We start from the raw sequence: 15,135 nt of genomic DNA, 5'->3' as shown, positions 1-15,135 counted from the left end.
AAAAAGAAACATTATCTATGTGTGGAATGAGATTGATACTATAAAACACTGTGTGATTGAACTGTTGGAGAAGTGTTGCTAAGGTAAGACATGGGGTAGTCAATTTGCACTAATACTATCTTAAGGAAAAATACAAAAGTTGAATGAAAGTTTTAAAAAAGAAAGGGAGATCATGGAAATCTGAAATAATGGCAGAAAATGTTGGTAAGCACTTAGCAGGTCAGGTAGCATCTCTGCTAAGAAAAATAAAGGTTAATATTTCAGGCCAAAGTGATGTGAATGACACATTTTTTTGATTTTCTGCATTGGCAAAATGTTGGCCGGCGACCAAAGACAAGGTGCTTTCAAGCCTGGGTGGGTCATTTGTGTCAGTGGTAACACTGTCGCCTCAGAAGTCAGTCCAGAGAATTGAAATCAAAGCCTAGTTTGGTTCTTCAGTGCATTACTGATGAAAAGCTGCTCTGTTGTCTTTTACACACAATTATAATTTCGAGTCTGTTGTCATACAAACACTGTGGTAGCGCAGTGGTTAGTACGACTGTTACAGCTTGGGCATCCGAGTTCAGAGTTCATTTCCAGCGTACATTGTTCCCGTGAATGTGTCGGTTTCCCCTGGGTGCTCCAATTTCCTCCCACGACCCACAAAGATGTACTGGTCAGTAGGTTAGTCACTGTAAATTGTCTTGTGATTAGGCTCGAGGAAAATAGATGGGTTGCTGGGCCGCGCGCTTTGCTGGGACGGAAGAGCCTGTTATTGCACTGTATCTCTAAGCAAATAATCATTCACATGTATATTGCTAAATTAAACATTGTTCCTCTGGGGCCAAAGTACATATAGTCAGACACAGCACATATACAGTAGGTACAATCCAGCGTATGTTATTAACACAAGTCCCTGAGTAGCCTGGCCTGAGGATTGTCAGGTTGATAGAAGTGTGAGGTGAGTGTTTATGTAAGACGGTATGATGTCACTGGTACTATTATCACAAAACAAGAATGTGGGTTTCCTTGTTCCCCTTTGGGAAGATAACCTGTGACGAAAAGCAGGAGAGTTCTCTTTCGTGTCCTGGTCTAAATTCATCCTTTCATCGACATTAAACAGGTTGTCTGGTTAATGCCATCTTGCACCGTGTGGAATTTTGCAGTGTTTTAAACTTTGTTGGTTGCAGTTCCTGCACTGCAATTGTAAGCACACTAAAAATAGATGTAATTGGTAAGAATGCACATAGAGACATCCCGAGTTAGTCAAAGATGATGTGGAAAGTAAGTCTTTATTTCTTCAAGTGGGCCCATTTTCAGGAGAAAGTGTACGCTGGTCATTTTACACTGAGATTCAACATGGGGAAGCCCAGTGTTGTCATATGAATACCTTCCCCTGCTGATGATTTATGGACCATCGGAATGGGAGCCTCTGGTTCTGCCTCCCACACCCAGAGTGAGAACAAGAACAATTCCTTCACCCTGCTTCAGCATCCAAATCTTAGATTTATTTATTTACTTTGAGACACAGCACGGTAACAGGTCCTTCCACCCAATAAGCATGTGGCACCCAATTACACCCATGTGAGCAATTAACCTACTAGCCTGTATGTCTTTGGAATGTGGGAGGAAACCGGAGCACCCAGAGGAAACCCACGTAATCATGCAAAAGAACGTATAAACTCTTCACAGGCGGTGGTAAGAATTGAACCCAGGTTGCTGGTACTGTGATAGTGCTTCCCCAGTCTGCATGATCCAGTAACTCACCAGAAACCTAGAAATACTCCTTAAAGACACAAGGAATTTAAATTTTAGCTTCTTGCCAAATGTGAGCCATTAATACAAATTTCATGGTGATGTCAGTAATGTAACATTTTTCTCTGATCTAAACTGACATATGGAGTGCTTTGTATTTATTAAAAAGTTGCTCACAGTTCATTCAAACTTTCAAACGTACTTACTGTCCATATGCCCTGGCGTTTAGGGCAGAAATGAATGTGACAAATCTCAAAGTTGTATAATTTATACATTCTTTAAAAATAAATGTACTTTGAATCCATCTGTCCTTGGCTATCTCTCGTGCCCCAGCTGTGTTCAGGGTCCTCATTTCTGTCTCTGTGGTGTAGCACCAAGTTGTCTTTGGATTCCCATGCTTCTTCTGCCTTTCAGGGGTCCAGTAAAGTCCTGTCTTGATGACAGATTTGACTTCTCTTCTCATCACATGGCTAATCCATCTTCAACGCTTCCTCGAGATAATTGTGGCCATGTCCGCTTGATGACACTGAAGGAAGAGGGAGTGGTTGGAGATCTTTCTTGGCTAGAAGATATGGTGGTTTGTGATGTGGAATGATAACAGCTTTGCAAGGTCACTCTCTGTCGTGCGTCAGCATTTTGAGCGTGTGGACAGAACACAACACTGGTACAGCTTCACCTTGGTGTTATACTGCACTTGGTTGATCCCCATATGTTGCTCATTAATCTGAAGACATTTCTAGCTTTGCTGAGTCTCCACTGGATGTTGTCCTTGGTCCCTCCATCTTGCTGAATGCTGCTGTCCAGGTAAGTGAATCTGCTGGTTCTGGGTAAGCCGATGCCTTGATGGGAGGAGGAGATGCTACGTTGAGGGTCAGTTCTCAGTCTTACTCTGGCTGACTCTGAGTCCAACCTGTTCACCGAAGGTACACGGCCGCTGGATTTTCTCCTGCATGTGCTGGTGTTTATGTGATAGTAATGCGAGGTCAACCACAAAGACAAAGTCTTCCAAAGTAGTGAACAGTAGTGAACCAAATGCTGCTCTGCTTATCTTGCATTGTTTTTTTATTTGCCTCATAACTCAGTCAATCACCAGGTTAAACAACATTGTGCAACCTTGCCTGACTCCAGTCTTGACTTCAAAGTTCAAGTCACTCTCTCTCACTGTGCAGGTGAAGTTAGCATAAAACTCTGGAAGAGTTGGGCAATTTTGGAAGGCATCCTGTATGATCTGAGAACTTGCTGGAGGCTCTCCTTGTGGATGCTTTTGAAAACGTTTTCAAAGTCCACGAAATTTACACACAGTTGTCTCTGCCACTCTGTGCACTGCTCTGATATTATGCAGTGTGAAGATCTGGTCAACACAGCCTCTGTTCTTCCTGAGGACAGCTTGCTCCTTCCTCAAGCACACATTGATAGCATCTATAATCTGTTGGACGATGACTTTGGCTAGAATCTTGCTGGTCACTGACAAAAATGTGATGCCATGCCAGTTGTTGCAATCACTTGGCACTTCTTTCTTAGGAACTCTAACAAGTCCTTGGATGTTGGTTCTGTTCCCAGATTATAGTAAACAGTGGTTCCAGGATGGCTGTTGCAACTTTTGGTTAAGCTTTGAACAGTTCAGTGTTAAAATTGACTTGTCCTAGAGATTTGCTGTCCTTCAGCGATTTAATCGCAGCAACAATCTCTTCTTTCTTGAGTGGATCTGTGTTGATGTCGAGGTTTTCTGCTGCCTCTTGTATGTTAGGATCTTCATCTGGTGGTGGTCTTTCTCTGTTGTCAAAAGCAGACCATTCTTCTCTCTCTCAGGACCACTGGATCTGGCATGGAACTTTCCGCATACCAATTCTGAAATCCTGTATATATTTTCCTGGTCAGCTCAATTGACTGCTTCTTTGGGCTGCACTGCAGGGTATTCCATGTAGACTCTCTTAATCCTTTCTTTCAAGTCTCTTCACTTTCTTAGCTTTGTGTATGCTAGTTGAAGTCATATTGACTTTGCACCTGGTATTTTATTCTTAATTTTACCTTTCCTTCTAAGATTGTCCATATTTCCTGCTGTATCCATTCTTTATTCTTCTTTCCAGTTCGGTATCCTAGAAAAGCCTTGCTGCTCTCCTTGAAGACTGACGTAATCCATTTCCACATTGCGTCGATCTTGACTACTGATATATCTTTATCAAGGTCTTACAAGCCTGAAATCTGCTCTGAAGATGAGTGGTGAAGGCAGTTCTCGCATTAGTATCCTTTAGCTTCTCAGCATCAAACAGACTTTGTACATGTATCCTGGTCGCTCTGCTTCTCGGCTTGTGTTTCATCACTGCTACAACAAGGTGGTGAACATTTGCAGTATCTGCTCCTCTCTTCACCTTTACATCCTGTGCGGATTGTCACCACATACCATCGATCATCAAATGGTCAATTTGGTGGTTCTTGCGTCCATTGGGTGAGCACCATGTCAGTTGGTGGATTTCACGGTGTGGAAAGAAAGTCACTCCTATGACCAAATTGTTCATGGCCTAGAATTCTACCTTTGTTGTTCATCATCCCACCTCCATACGTTCCCCTGACTCTAGTAAAAAGTGTGACTTGTTATTTCTAACTGCTGCATTTGGATCTCCCATGACGATGGTTATGTCATGGTGTGATGTTAACTCTATCTCTGATTGCAGCTGTCTATAGAAGATGTCCTTTTCTTCAATGTCACTGTCGCTAGTTGGAGCACAACACCAGATCACAATCATGTTCACTTGTGTCCCTTGCAGCCTGACTCTCATCTGCAGTTAATTGGTTTCCACTCCAGCAGGCACTTCTCAAAGCCTTTCATCAAAATGACAGCTATGCCATCGTGATACTAACCATCTTCCCTTCCTGAGTATAAAACTGCTTCACCGATTGCAGCCATTAGTCTGCCAGACCTTGTCCATCTGCTTTCACTGATGCCCGGCACATATAGGTTGTAACGACTCATTTCTGCAGTTAGTTGTTATACATTGTTTATATATTCCAGAAACCAGTTTTGGTCTTGATCTTGGTGGTATTCAGGGCTTCATTCATTGTGTCAGTAGCTTCTTCTTGGTTTTCACTACTGTCAGCCATGCAAGTCCTGGGTGGAGACTCTGGAATACTATCGCACTCAGATGTAGAAGGACATTGCTGTTTCCATACCAGTTTGCTTTGACCAGTCAGGATTATTAGCCCTGAGCTGAACTCCCAATCCTTGGGGATTGGTAGATCACCCTTAATCTGGGCTCTACCCTTTGACATGTTTGGCATGGGTGACCCTACCAAGAGCCAAAGCATAAAGACCAGGCAACTTAGCTCGCCGGGTCACTGAGGCACACAAGCCTCTAAACCACAAAAAGGTTGTGGTCCTCTTGGAGGCAAAGTTCAAAGTAAATTTATTATCAGAATATGTATATATCACCATACACTACCCTGAGATTCATTTTCTTACAGGCATTCACAGTATAACAAAGAGATACAATAGAATCAATGAAAAACTACACACAAAGACTGACAGCCAAAGTGCAAAAGAAGGCAAGCTGTGCAAATACAAAAAAGACATCATAATAATAATAATAATAATAAATAAATAATACTGAGAAGATGAGTTGCTGAGTCCTTAAATATGAGTCCTTAAGTTGTGAATCAGTTTAGTTTTGAGGTGCGAGAAGTTATCCACACTGGTTCAGGAGCCTTATGGTTGAAGGGTAATAACTGTTCCTGAACTTGGTGGTGTGGGACCGAAAGGTCCTGTCCCTCCTTCCCGATGGCAGCAGAGAGAAGAAAGCATGGCCTGAATGGTGGGGGTCCTCTATGATGGGTGCTGCTTTCTTGTTACGGGGAGGGCTTTTCCTGTGTGCTTTACCCTATAGTATAAATTATCTTTTCATTTATTGCTGGCTGTGAAATCTATTTCAGATAGTGACCAGGAGATTGATTTCAGAGGTGGCCATTAATTTGTTGTTAAATTGGGATAAAAAGAAATGTTTGAATGGGACTCATGGGACGCATCAACTACTGCTCCTATAGCTAAAACAATGCTTTGTCCTTCAGTCTGCCACAAATAATTATGGTGCTGGAAGGGTTTCAGGGTTACATTAGCCAGGACCTCCATGAAACAAATGCTTTCCAGAATAAATTTAAGATGATTAATTTCAAACATTGGACGCAAAATGCAAAACTGATGCCAGGGTTGACAGACCGTTTATGTGGGGAGCATAGGGAGAACTGGGATTATCTTCTTGTGCATAAATGGTAAAGGAAAGTTTTGAAAAGAGGTGTTGGAATTATAAAAGGTTTGGATGAACTGGAGAGCAAATGCTTCCAAAGGCAGGAAGCCAGTAACCAGATTACCTGCTGCTAAAGTTCACAGTAAAAGAACTAGAGTGAAGATGAGGAATTTCGATGCATTGAGACGACACAGTCCATAAGACATTGACAGCATTTAAGGAGCTGATCCAGTCATGAATATTAGAAGGAAATTGACTATATCCTTGAAAAGGAATATTTTGCAGGTTATAACTCGAGATTCTGCAGATGCTGGAAATCCAGTGCAACAGACAGAATACTGGAGGAACCGAGCAGCATTCATGGAGCGGAATAAACTGTTGACATTCGGGGCCGAGACCCTTAACCGGTCTCAGCCTGAAATGTCAACTGTTTATTCCTTGCCGTAGATGCTGCCTGACCTGCTGAGTTCCTCCAGCATTTTGTGTGAGTTTACATGTTAAAGGTAGTTGCAGAGTAATGGAACAATTTGGATTGCTCTTTCAAAGGGCCATACTTACCTGAGCTGGATATGGAAGGCCAATCTCATTTTCCTGTTCTCAGTAACACTTTATTCTGCATTCATATTGCTTTGCCTTGTATTATGACCTTCTGCACTGCTATAATAATTGATCTGTATTGGATGGTATGCAAGACCAGTTCATTATACCTCGGTACAGGTGGCAATAATAAACCATTTTCAAAACTTCTTTTTCCAAGTACATATTCAATTCTCTTTTATACAACTGAATGAGCTCCTAGTACCATCTTGAGCATTACCTATGATTGTTTAACTTCACTGCATTGTGGAAAAAAAACTCATATTGTCACAGCTTTTTTTTTGCTAGTAATATTAACTGTAGTGTAATATTATCTGGTTATTGACATTCAAACCATTCCAAACAATTGCTGTTATTTTTTTATTTATTAAAACCCTGTGTAAATCTAATCAGCTTCTTCTGAATCTTGCCTCTACTCTTACCGCTTCACTTATTCCCCTGGAATTCAGTTGACAAACCCAGCACTTGGTGTCTCTCTGAGGCATCCGCGATACGAATGGCTTAGACTTGTTTCTGTGCTAGGAAGATCAAAGATCAACTTTCTTCACCATATAAATTTACATGTATTAGGAGTTTGCTGTGGGGTGTTTGTGCAACGTGCAACAAAAATCAACAACTTCAACAATTCTAAAGAATAAGGAATTATATAAAAGTAAGTTAGAGTTTAAAGTATGAGCTTTTGTTTAGTGGTGTATATTGTGTATGGTTGAATGACAATTGAATTGAAGTACAGATATGGAATAAAGAATGCATAAATACATAAATACCAGCATGTATTTACAATGTAAACAGTTTTATAATACACACAAAATACTGGAGGAACTCAGTAGGCCGGGCATCGTCTATGAAAATGAATGGACAGTTGATGTTCTGAGCCAAGACCCTTCATTGGGATTGAGAAAGAAGGAGGAAAACACCAGAATAAAAAGGCGGGGGGAGGGAAAGGAGGCTAGCTGGAAGGTGATAGGTTAAGCCAGGTGGTTGGGAAAAGTCAAGGGCTGGAGAAGAAGGAATCTGAGAGGAGGGAGGAGTGTCGAAGAGTTGCAGGGCAGCTGTTTTTACAGTCCAGTGAGTGACTGAGGTGACAAAACAGGGTTGATTTTAAATCTGTCAGTAGTACTCACTGGACAAATACCACGGTCACCTGAAGAATCCCATTGTGACCTCATGAATCAACCCTCACCCAGTTTCAGTTTAAAGACCACTGCAAAAGAGAATAGTAGTTGAGCTGACAGAAGAGAAGCTGTGGTGCCTTCCACAGTGGAAAAACATCCTTGTATTGAATCCTGATGAAGGGGCTCGCCCTAAAATGTCACCTCTTTCGTCCTCTCCATAGATGCTGCCTGACTTGATGACTTCTTCCAGCATTTTATGTCTCTGGATTTCCAGCATCTTGAGAATCTTTTGGGTTCATTGTAATATTGTTAAGGTGTGCAAGGAACACTAGAATGTTAACTGTAACCCATCTGGACTCCATAGCTGAATCTGCCACACGCAAACTCTTTTCTAATGATAGACAAGTTGTATAAAACGCCTGAGAAAAAGCAAAATACACAATTTGAAATTAACTTCCCTGAGCCAAAATTGAACAGAGATAATCCTGGAATGTTTCCAGGCTGTTTGAATGCATGAGGCTTATTGTAACACGCAAAATATTAATGATGCCAAAATATTAAATGCTCTTGAATATAGAGAAAGCTCATTACTGCAAGCCTGAAAAGTCATTGTTGGAAGGAATTCATGAAATGTAAATGAAACACACTTGCACATAGATGGGTGGGTGGCTGCGCATAAGAGTGAGTGTGAGTGTGTGTGTGTGTGTGTGTGTATATATATATATTCTGGAGGCAGGTCTTCATCGGTAGACTTTACAGAGAAGCATGATTTGAATGGAATGTGTCACACAATATAAACGTGTTAGATGCAGATTATACATAACACACATTTGCCGAGAATAAATAAGGTCTCGAATGATACCTGAACTTCTCTGTGAGTTTTTACCATAACTGCACGAGACACTTGCAGTATATAAATGTGTGTGATTTTACTCTGACAGAGTTAAATTTGAGGTCAGGGACTTGTGTACGGCCCTTGTTTTATTGTTATATCAATGAGTGATCTCCCTGTCTCAACAAGCCACTGCTTTTTAAAGGACTCCTTTGGTTCTCTCCAGGCGCTGTTCTCAAAAGGCTGAATTACAGTCACAGTACTCTGATTATGCAGCACAGTGATCGGAATGTGAATGCGCTGCAAGTTTGAGTGTATTTCTGACAAACTCCACTTGAAATTCAAGCTTTTAATTGAAGGCGATCCATTACTTGCTTAGTGCTCACTTACTTGCTTTGCTATCGAGCGCACACTGTATTGAGTCACTGAACTGATAGAATGAATGAAATGAAAGGAGTCATAGAGTCAAAGAACAGTTCAGCATCGAAACAGGTCTTTCAGCCCATTTAGTCTGTACGTACTTACTTACTTATAGCCCATTATACCACTGGCACTCAGGGCAGCAATGAAGGTCCTCCATCTCTGACTGTCCTTGGCCATCTTCTCTATTGTGCCTCAGGAGTGGTCCAAGGTCCTCATTTCTGCCTCCACGGTATGGCGCCAAGTTGTCTTTGGTCTTCCGTGTTTCCTCCACCTTTTATGGTGCTCTCATCGCGTGCCCAACCCATCTCCATTGTTTCCTCATGATGATTGCAGCCATGTCTTCTTGATGACACTGAAGGAGTAGGGTGTGCCAAACTATAATTTTGTCGAGTTCTATCGACCTGCACCTGGTCCATAGCTCTCCATACTGTTATCATCCATAGACCTATCAAAATTTCTTTTAAATGTTAAAAGTAAACCTGTATCCACCACTTCCACTGGCAGCTCGTTCCACGCTGTTGTCCTCTATCAAATCCCCTCTTCCTCTCCTGTGCTCTAGGGAATAAAGTATCTACCTATTCAACCTTTCCTTATAACTTGGGTAATATTGAACCTCAATTTGTTACAGATTTACACCGACTGGGCCAATCATTACCTGGCAAAGTCCGGCCACAAGCGGCTCATCAGAGACCTACAGCAGGATGTGACGGATGGGGTGCTACTGGCTGAGATCATCCAGGTTGTGGGTATGTGCTGCCTCTCCCATCATTGGTAGAGTCTTTTTTGGTGGGGTGGGGAAGAAGATACTTGCTTAGCGCATTTTGTTTCAAATGCTGCAAAGTTAAATAATTTCAAAGTTCAAAAGTAAATTTATCATCAGAAGATTTTTGGATCATTGGGTTCTCTTCCAGAGAAGGTGGGACCTGTACAGAAGTGGTGGTTTACACCTGAACTGGAGGGGTAATAATATCTCGGTGGGAAGGTTTGTTAATGTGGCACAGTGGGGTTGAAACCAGAGTGGCAGGGGGATGGGAACCAGAGTGCTAGAACAGTTAGTGGAGAGATTGTGGAGGCAGATATTGGTAAGACCTCAGACAAAGTCAGAGGGTTGAGCATGGAGTGACTAGTGTCCTGAGCTGCCTATATTTCAATTCAAGGGGTATCGTAGGAAAGGCAGATGGGCTCAGGGCATGGATCAACACCTGGAGTTATGACATTGTAGTCATCAGGGAGACTTGGTTGCAGGAGGGGCAGAAATGGCAGCTCAGTATTCCGGGGTTCTGTTGATTTTAAAGTAACAGAGTGGGAGGGATTAAAGAAGGAGGGTTGGCGTGACTAGTTCGGGAAAACTTTACAGCAGTCCTTCATCAGGACAGAATGGAGAACTCAACCAGTGAGGTGTTATTGGTGGAACTGAGAAATAAGAAGGGTATGACAACATTAATGGGGCTATATTACAGACCACCCAATAATCCTAGGGATTTAGAGGAACAAATTTGTAAAGAGATCACAGACTTTTGCAGGAAACATAAGGTTATTACAGTAGGTGATTTTAACTTTCCACATATTGACTGGGAATCCCATACTGTAAAAGGACTATATGAGATACAGTTTATCAAAGTTTCTTTCATCAGTACGTAGAAGTCCCAACAACAGCGTGTGCAATACTGGATCTGCTAATGGGGAATGAGATGGGCAGGTGACAGAAGGTTGTGTAGAGAAACACTTTGCATCCAGTGACCACAATGCCATTAGTTTCAAAGTAAATGTGCAAAGAGATCGGTCTGGTCCATAGGTTGAGATTCTACATCAGAGAAAGTCCAATTTTGATGGTATCAGAAATGATCTGGCAAGTGTGGATTGGAACAGGCTGTTTTCTGGCAAAGATGTACTTGAAAAGGTGGAGTTCTTCAAAAACAAAATTTTGAGAGTCCAAAGCTTACAAGTGCCTGTCAGAATAAATGGTAAAGATAACAAGTGTAGGGAACCATGGTTTTTCAAGAGAAATTGAGGCCCTGGTTAAGAGGGAAAAAAAGGAAGTGCATAGCAGGTATAGGCAAGTAGGAACAAATGAAGTGCTTATGGAGTATAAGAAATGCAAGAGAACACTTCAGAACAAAATCAGGAGGGCTAAAAGAAGGCATGAAATTGCCCAAGCTGACAAAGTGAAGGAGCATCCTAAGGGATTCTATAGGTATTGTATGTTGAGAGCAAAAGAATTGCTAGGGACAAAATTGGTCCTCTGTAAGACCTGTATAGTGATCCATGTGTGGAGCCAAAACAGAGGGAGGAGATCTTAAATACATTCTTTGTACCTGTATTTTCTCGGGAGATGGATACAGAGTCTATAGAAGTGAGGCAAAGCGGCATCAACTTCATGGACCCCGTACAGACTGCAGAGGAGGAAGTGTATGCAACCTAAGGCAAATCAGGATGGATAAATCCCTAGGTCCTGACAAGGTGTCCTCTCAGCCCCTCTGGGAGGCAAGAGCAGCAATATTTAAAACATCCTTAGCGACAGGAGAGGTACCAGAGGATTGGAGGATCGCCGATGTTGTTCCGCTGCTTAAGAAAGGCTCTAAACTTAAACTAGGAAATAGTAGGCCAGTGAGTTTGACATCAGTTATGGGAAAGTTATTGGAAGATATACTAACTGGCCAGATATTTAAGTAGTTGGATAGACAATCTTAGCTTTTCAAGGAAGTTACCAGGAAAGTGTATGAAGGCAAGGCAGTGGATATTGTCTACGTGGATTTTAGTGAGGTATTTGATAAGGTCCAGCATGGGAGGTTGGTCAAAAAGGTTTAGTTGCTCAGCAACCAGGTTGAAGTAGTAAATTGGATTAGATATTGTCCTTGTGGGAGAAACCAGAATGTAATCATAGAGGGTTGCCTCTCTAACTGGAGGCCTGGGACTTGTGGTGTGCTGCAGGGATTGTAGCAGGGTCCTTTGTTGTTTGTCATCTGTATCAATGATCTTGGATGATGTGGTTAACTGGATCAGCAAATTTGCAAGATTGGGGGTGTAGTGGACAGCGGGGGAGGCTATCGTGGATCTGCATCAGCTGGAAAAATGGGCTGAATAATGAAAGTTGGAATTTAATGCAGACAAGTGTGAGGTTTTGCACTTCGGTAGGACCGACCAGGGTAGGCCTTACTCAGTGAATGGTAGGGCACTGAGGAGTGTGGTAGAACAAAGAGATCTAAGAATACAGGTATGTGATTCGTTGATAGTGGTATCACAGGTAGATGGGGTTGTAAAGGCATATTCGCCTTCATAAGTCAATGTATTGAGTACAGAACTTGAAATGTTATGTTAAAGTTGTAAAAGACATTGGTGAGGTCTAATTTGGAGTATTGTGTGCAGTTTTGGTCACTTCCCTACAGGAAAGATGTAAATAAGGTTGGAAGAACGCAGAGAAAATTTACAAGGATGTTGTCGAGTCTGGAGGATCAGAGTTATTGTATAGGTTAGGACTGTATTCTTTAGAACGGAGAAGATTGAGAAGAGATTTAATCGAAGTATACAGAATTATGAGGGGTATAGCTGGGCCAAACACAAGCAGGCTTTTTCCACTGAAGTTCGATGGGTCAACAACCAGAGGTCATGGCTTAAGGGTGAAAGGTGTGAAGTTTAAGGGGAACGTGAGTGAAAACTTATTTACTCAAGGCTTGTGAGAATGTAGAATGAGCTGCCAGCACAAGTGGTCCATCCAAGCTTGATTTCAACGTTTAAGAGAAGATTGGATAGGTACATGGGGTGTAGGGATATGGAGAGCTATGGTCCCCGGTGCAGGTCGTTTCAAGTAGGCAATTTAAATGGTTTTGGCATGGACTAAATGGGCCAAAGGGCCAGTTTCTGTGCAGTTCTTCTGGGGGAAAAAATCATAGTAAATACAAAGAAACACAATAGAATCAATGAAAAACTAGAAAAAAATATGGTAAAACAATGAATTGTGCGAATACAAAAAGAAAGCAACATAATAATAGATAATAATAATCAGAATCAAGTTTAATGTCACCAGCATATGTCGTGAAATTTGTTAATTTTGCAGCAGCAGTACATGATAAATATTTTTTTTAAAAACGGAATTACAAGCCAACGTTTAGCAGACTTGGAGCTGATTTGAAGAGGAAGATCCGAGGCAAGGCAAGTCAGAGTCAAGGCAGTGGGACCCAGGCTCAAGAGCAAGGAGTGAGCCAGTGTTTGACCGATTTAAGTGCTGGGCCGGATTGGAAAGGTCGGGTGCGGGCCAAACCAAGGTAGTGGGGCCTGGGCCCGAGTGTGTATCAGAGAGGCAGGGCTGGGTTGAAAAGGTCAGCATATCCGGGCCCGAGGCAAGGAATGGGTCAGTGTTCAGCTCGCTGCTCAGTGTGGTTTACTCGTCTCTGCACTGAACTGAAGCTGTGGCCCATAACTAACAGGCTCCTGGACTGGCTGCAGTGATGACTGGCTTCGTGGCTGTGAACTCACTTTTGTGAACTTCAGTTCTGTGTATTATTTGCTTACTTTCATTGTTAGCACAATTTTGTGTTTTCCTGCAGATTGGGTGTTAGATAGTCTTTTTTTAAAATGGGTTCCGCCAGGTTTCCGTGTTTTGTGACTTAGGAGCAGAATTAGGCCATTTGGCCCATCAAGCTTGCTCTGCCATTCCATCATGGCTGATCTATTATCCTTCTCAACCCCATTCTCTTGTTTTCTCCCCGTAACTTTTGACACCCTGAATGTTAGGAGACGAGTCTCAAGGTTGTATATAGTATACATACTACGATAATAACCTACTTTGTACTTTGATATTTAAGATGGTTTATTGTCATTCTTCAGTACACAAATGTAAAGGAGAACAATATGATTGTTATACTGGATCCCATGCAGCATAAAAATACTATGCTTAAAAAAAAAACCACATTAAATACAAATATAAAAGCAATCCTATTAAGCACCATGTACAAGTGACTGTTTATGTGTGGCCATGTATGCATAGAATTGGCTTATGCACATAGACTGATGGTATGTACGTAAGGGTATGCTAGGTGCAAGAGTAACTATACAAAAGGTGACTGGCAAGAAATAATTGAGTGACATATGTAGAAAAATTTTTGATAAAAGTTTTTAAACTTGAAATACTAACTCTTTTTCATTCTCCACAGTTGCATTCTTACGACTGAGAAGTTCTAGTGCTTTTATTTCAGATTGCCAGCTCCTGCATTGGTCATGCATTGGCGATACTCAATGGCCAGTGAGTCATTGTGCCACATGCCATCGGTACTTCTGCTGGCATACATACTGTAGAGGAACATGGAGGCCATACGCAGAGAAACGTGCAGCCGTTTCTCCCTCTGAGCAGCCACTTCTGCCCTCACAATCTCATTGCACACCAACGTAGAAGATCCAAAAGCAGACTTACTCTGCCATTTAATAAAATCATGGTGAATTTGACCATAACTTCAAGTCCACAGTCTTGTCAATCCTTAATACCCTTGCTTATTGAAATGGCTTCTTCCTGAAAAATAAGCAAAAATTCTGCTTAAGTTGCCCTTTGAAGAGAGTTCCAAAGACTAGTGACTCTAAGGGAAGAACATTCCTCTCATCTTTGTCTTAAATGGATTCTCCCACAAGACTATCAGGTTTATTATCACTGATAAATGACATTTGGTTGTTTCATTATTGTTGTCCTCATCCCCTCCACATCCAGACTGCCAAGACCCGTTTGGATCTTGGGTGTTTCAAATAAAGATTGATAATGATCAGTGGTATGAAACAAAACCATAAGACGGAGGAGCAGAATTGGGCCATTTGGCCCATCAAGCCTGCTCTGCCATTCATCATGGCTGATTTATTATCCTTCTCAACCCCATTCTCTTGTTTTCTCCCTGTAACTTTTGACACCCTAACTAATCAAGAAGCCTTCAACCTCCACTTTAAATATACCCAATGACTTGGCTTCCACAGCTGTGCGTGGTAATCAGTTCCACAGATTTACCACCCTCTGGCAAAATAAATTCATCCTCATGTCTGTACGGCCTTCTATTCTGAGGCTGTGCCTTCTGGTTCTAGCAATTCATGCTGATACAATTGGATTATGTAGCACCTTAAATTTTAAGTTTGAACGCAATTTTCATTCAACAATACATGAATACCCAAGAATACAGCCAAATGAAACAGTGTTCCTCTGGGGCCAAGGTGCAAAACACAGCAC

General features: G+C 41.8%; 1 protein-coding gene and 1 long non-coding RNA gene across 8 annotated transcripts in view; one reads left to right on the top strand and one right to left on the bottom strand.

Annotated features, from left to right (window-relative positions):
• The window catches only part of nav2a (neuron navigator 2a), a 982,776-nt gene that overhangs the window by 577,563 nt on the left and 390,078 nt on the right, over window positions 1-15,135 (top strand). For all 5 annotated transcript variants that reach the window (XM_073049760.1, XM_073049759.1, XM_073049758.1 and 2 more), the window contains exon 2: window positions 9,565-9,682. In XM_073049760.1, coding sequence (XP_072905861.1) covers window positions 9,565-9,682 — 118 coding nt within the window. The remainder of the gene's footprint in view (window positions 1-9,564; window positions 9,683-15,135) is intronic.
• Window positions 11,545-15,135, bottom strand: part of LOC140729690 (uncharacterized) — a 259,922-nt gene continuing 256,331 nt past the window's right edge. For all 3 annotated transcript variants that reach the window (XR_012099399.1, XR_012099398.1, XR_012099400.1), the window contains 2 exons: window positions 14,344-14,439; window positions 11,545-12,807 (listed from right to left, as the gene is read on the bottom strand). This is a non-coding gene — a long non-coding RNA (uncharacterized lncRNA). The remainder of the gene's footprint in view (window positions 12,808-14,343; window positions 14,440-15,135) is intronic.

Source organism: Hemitrygon akajei, chromosome 6, assembly GCF_048418815.1.
Source record: "Hemitrygon akajei chromosome 6, sHemAka1.3, whole genome shotgun sequence".
NCBI classification, from domain to species: Eukaryota; Metazoa; Chordata; class Chondrichthyes; order Myliobatiformes; family Dasyatidae; genus Hemitrygon; species Hemitrygon akajei.
This window is presented reverse-complemented; position numbering and strand designations above follow the sequence as displayed.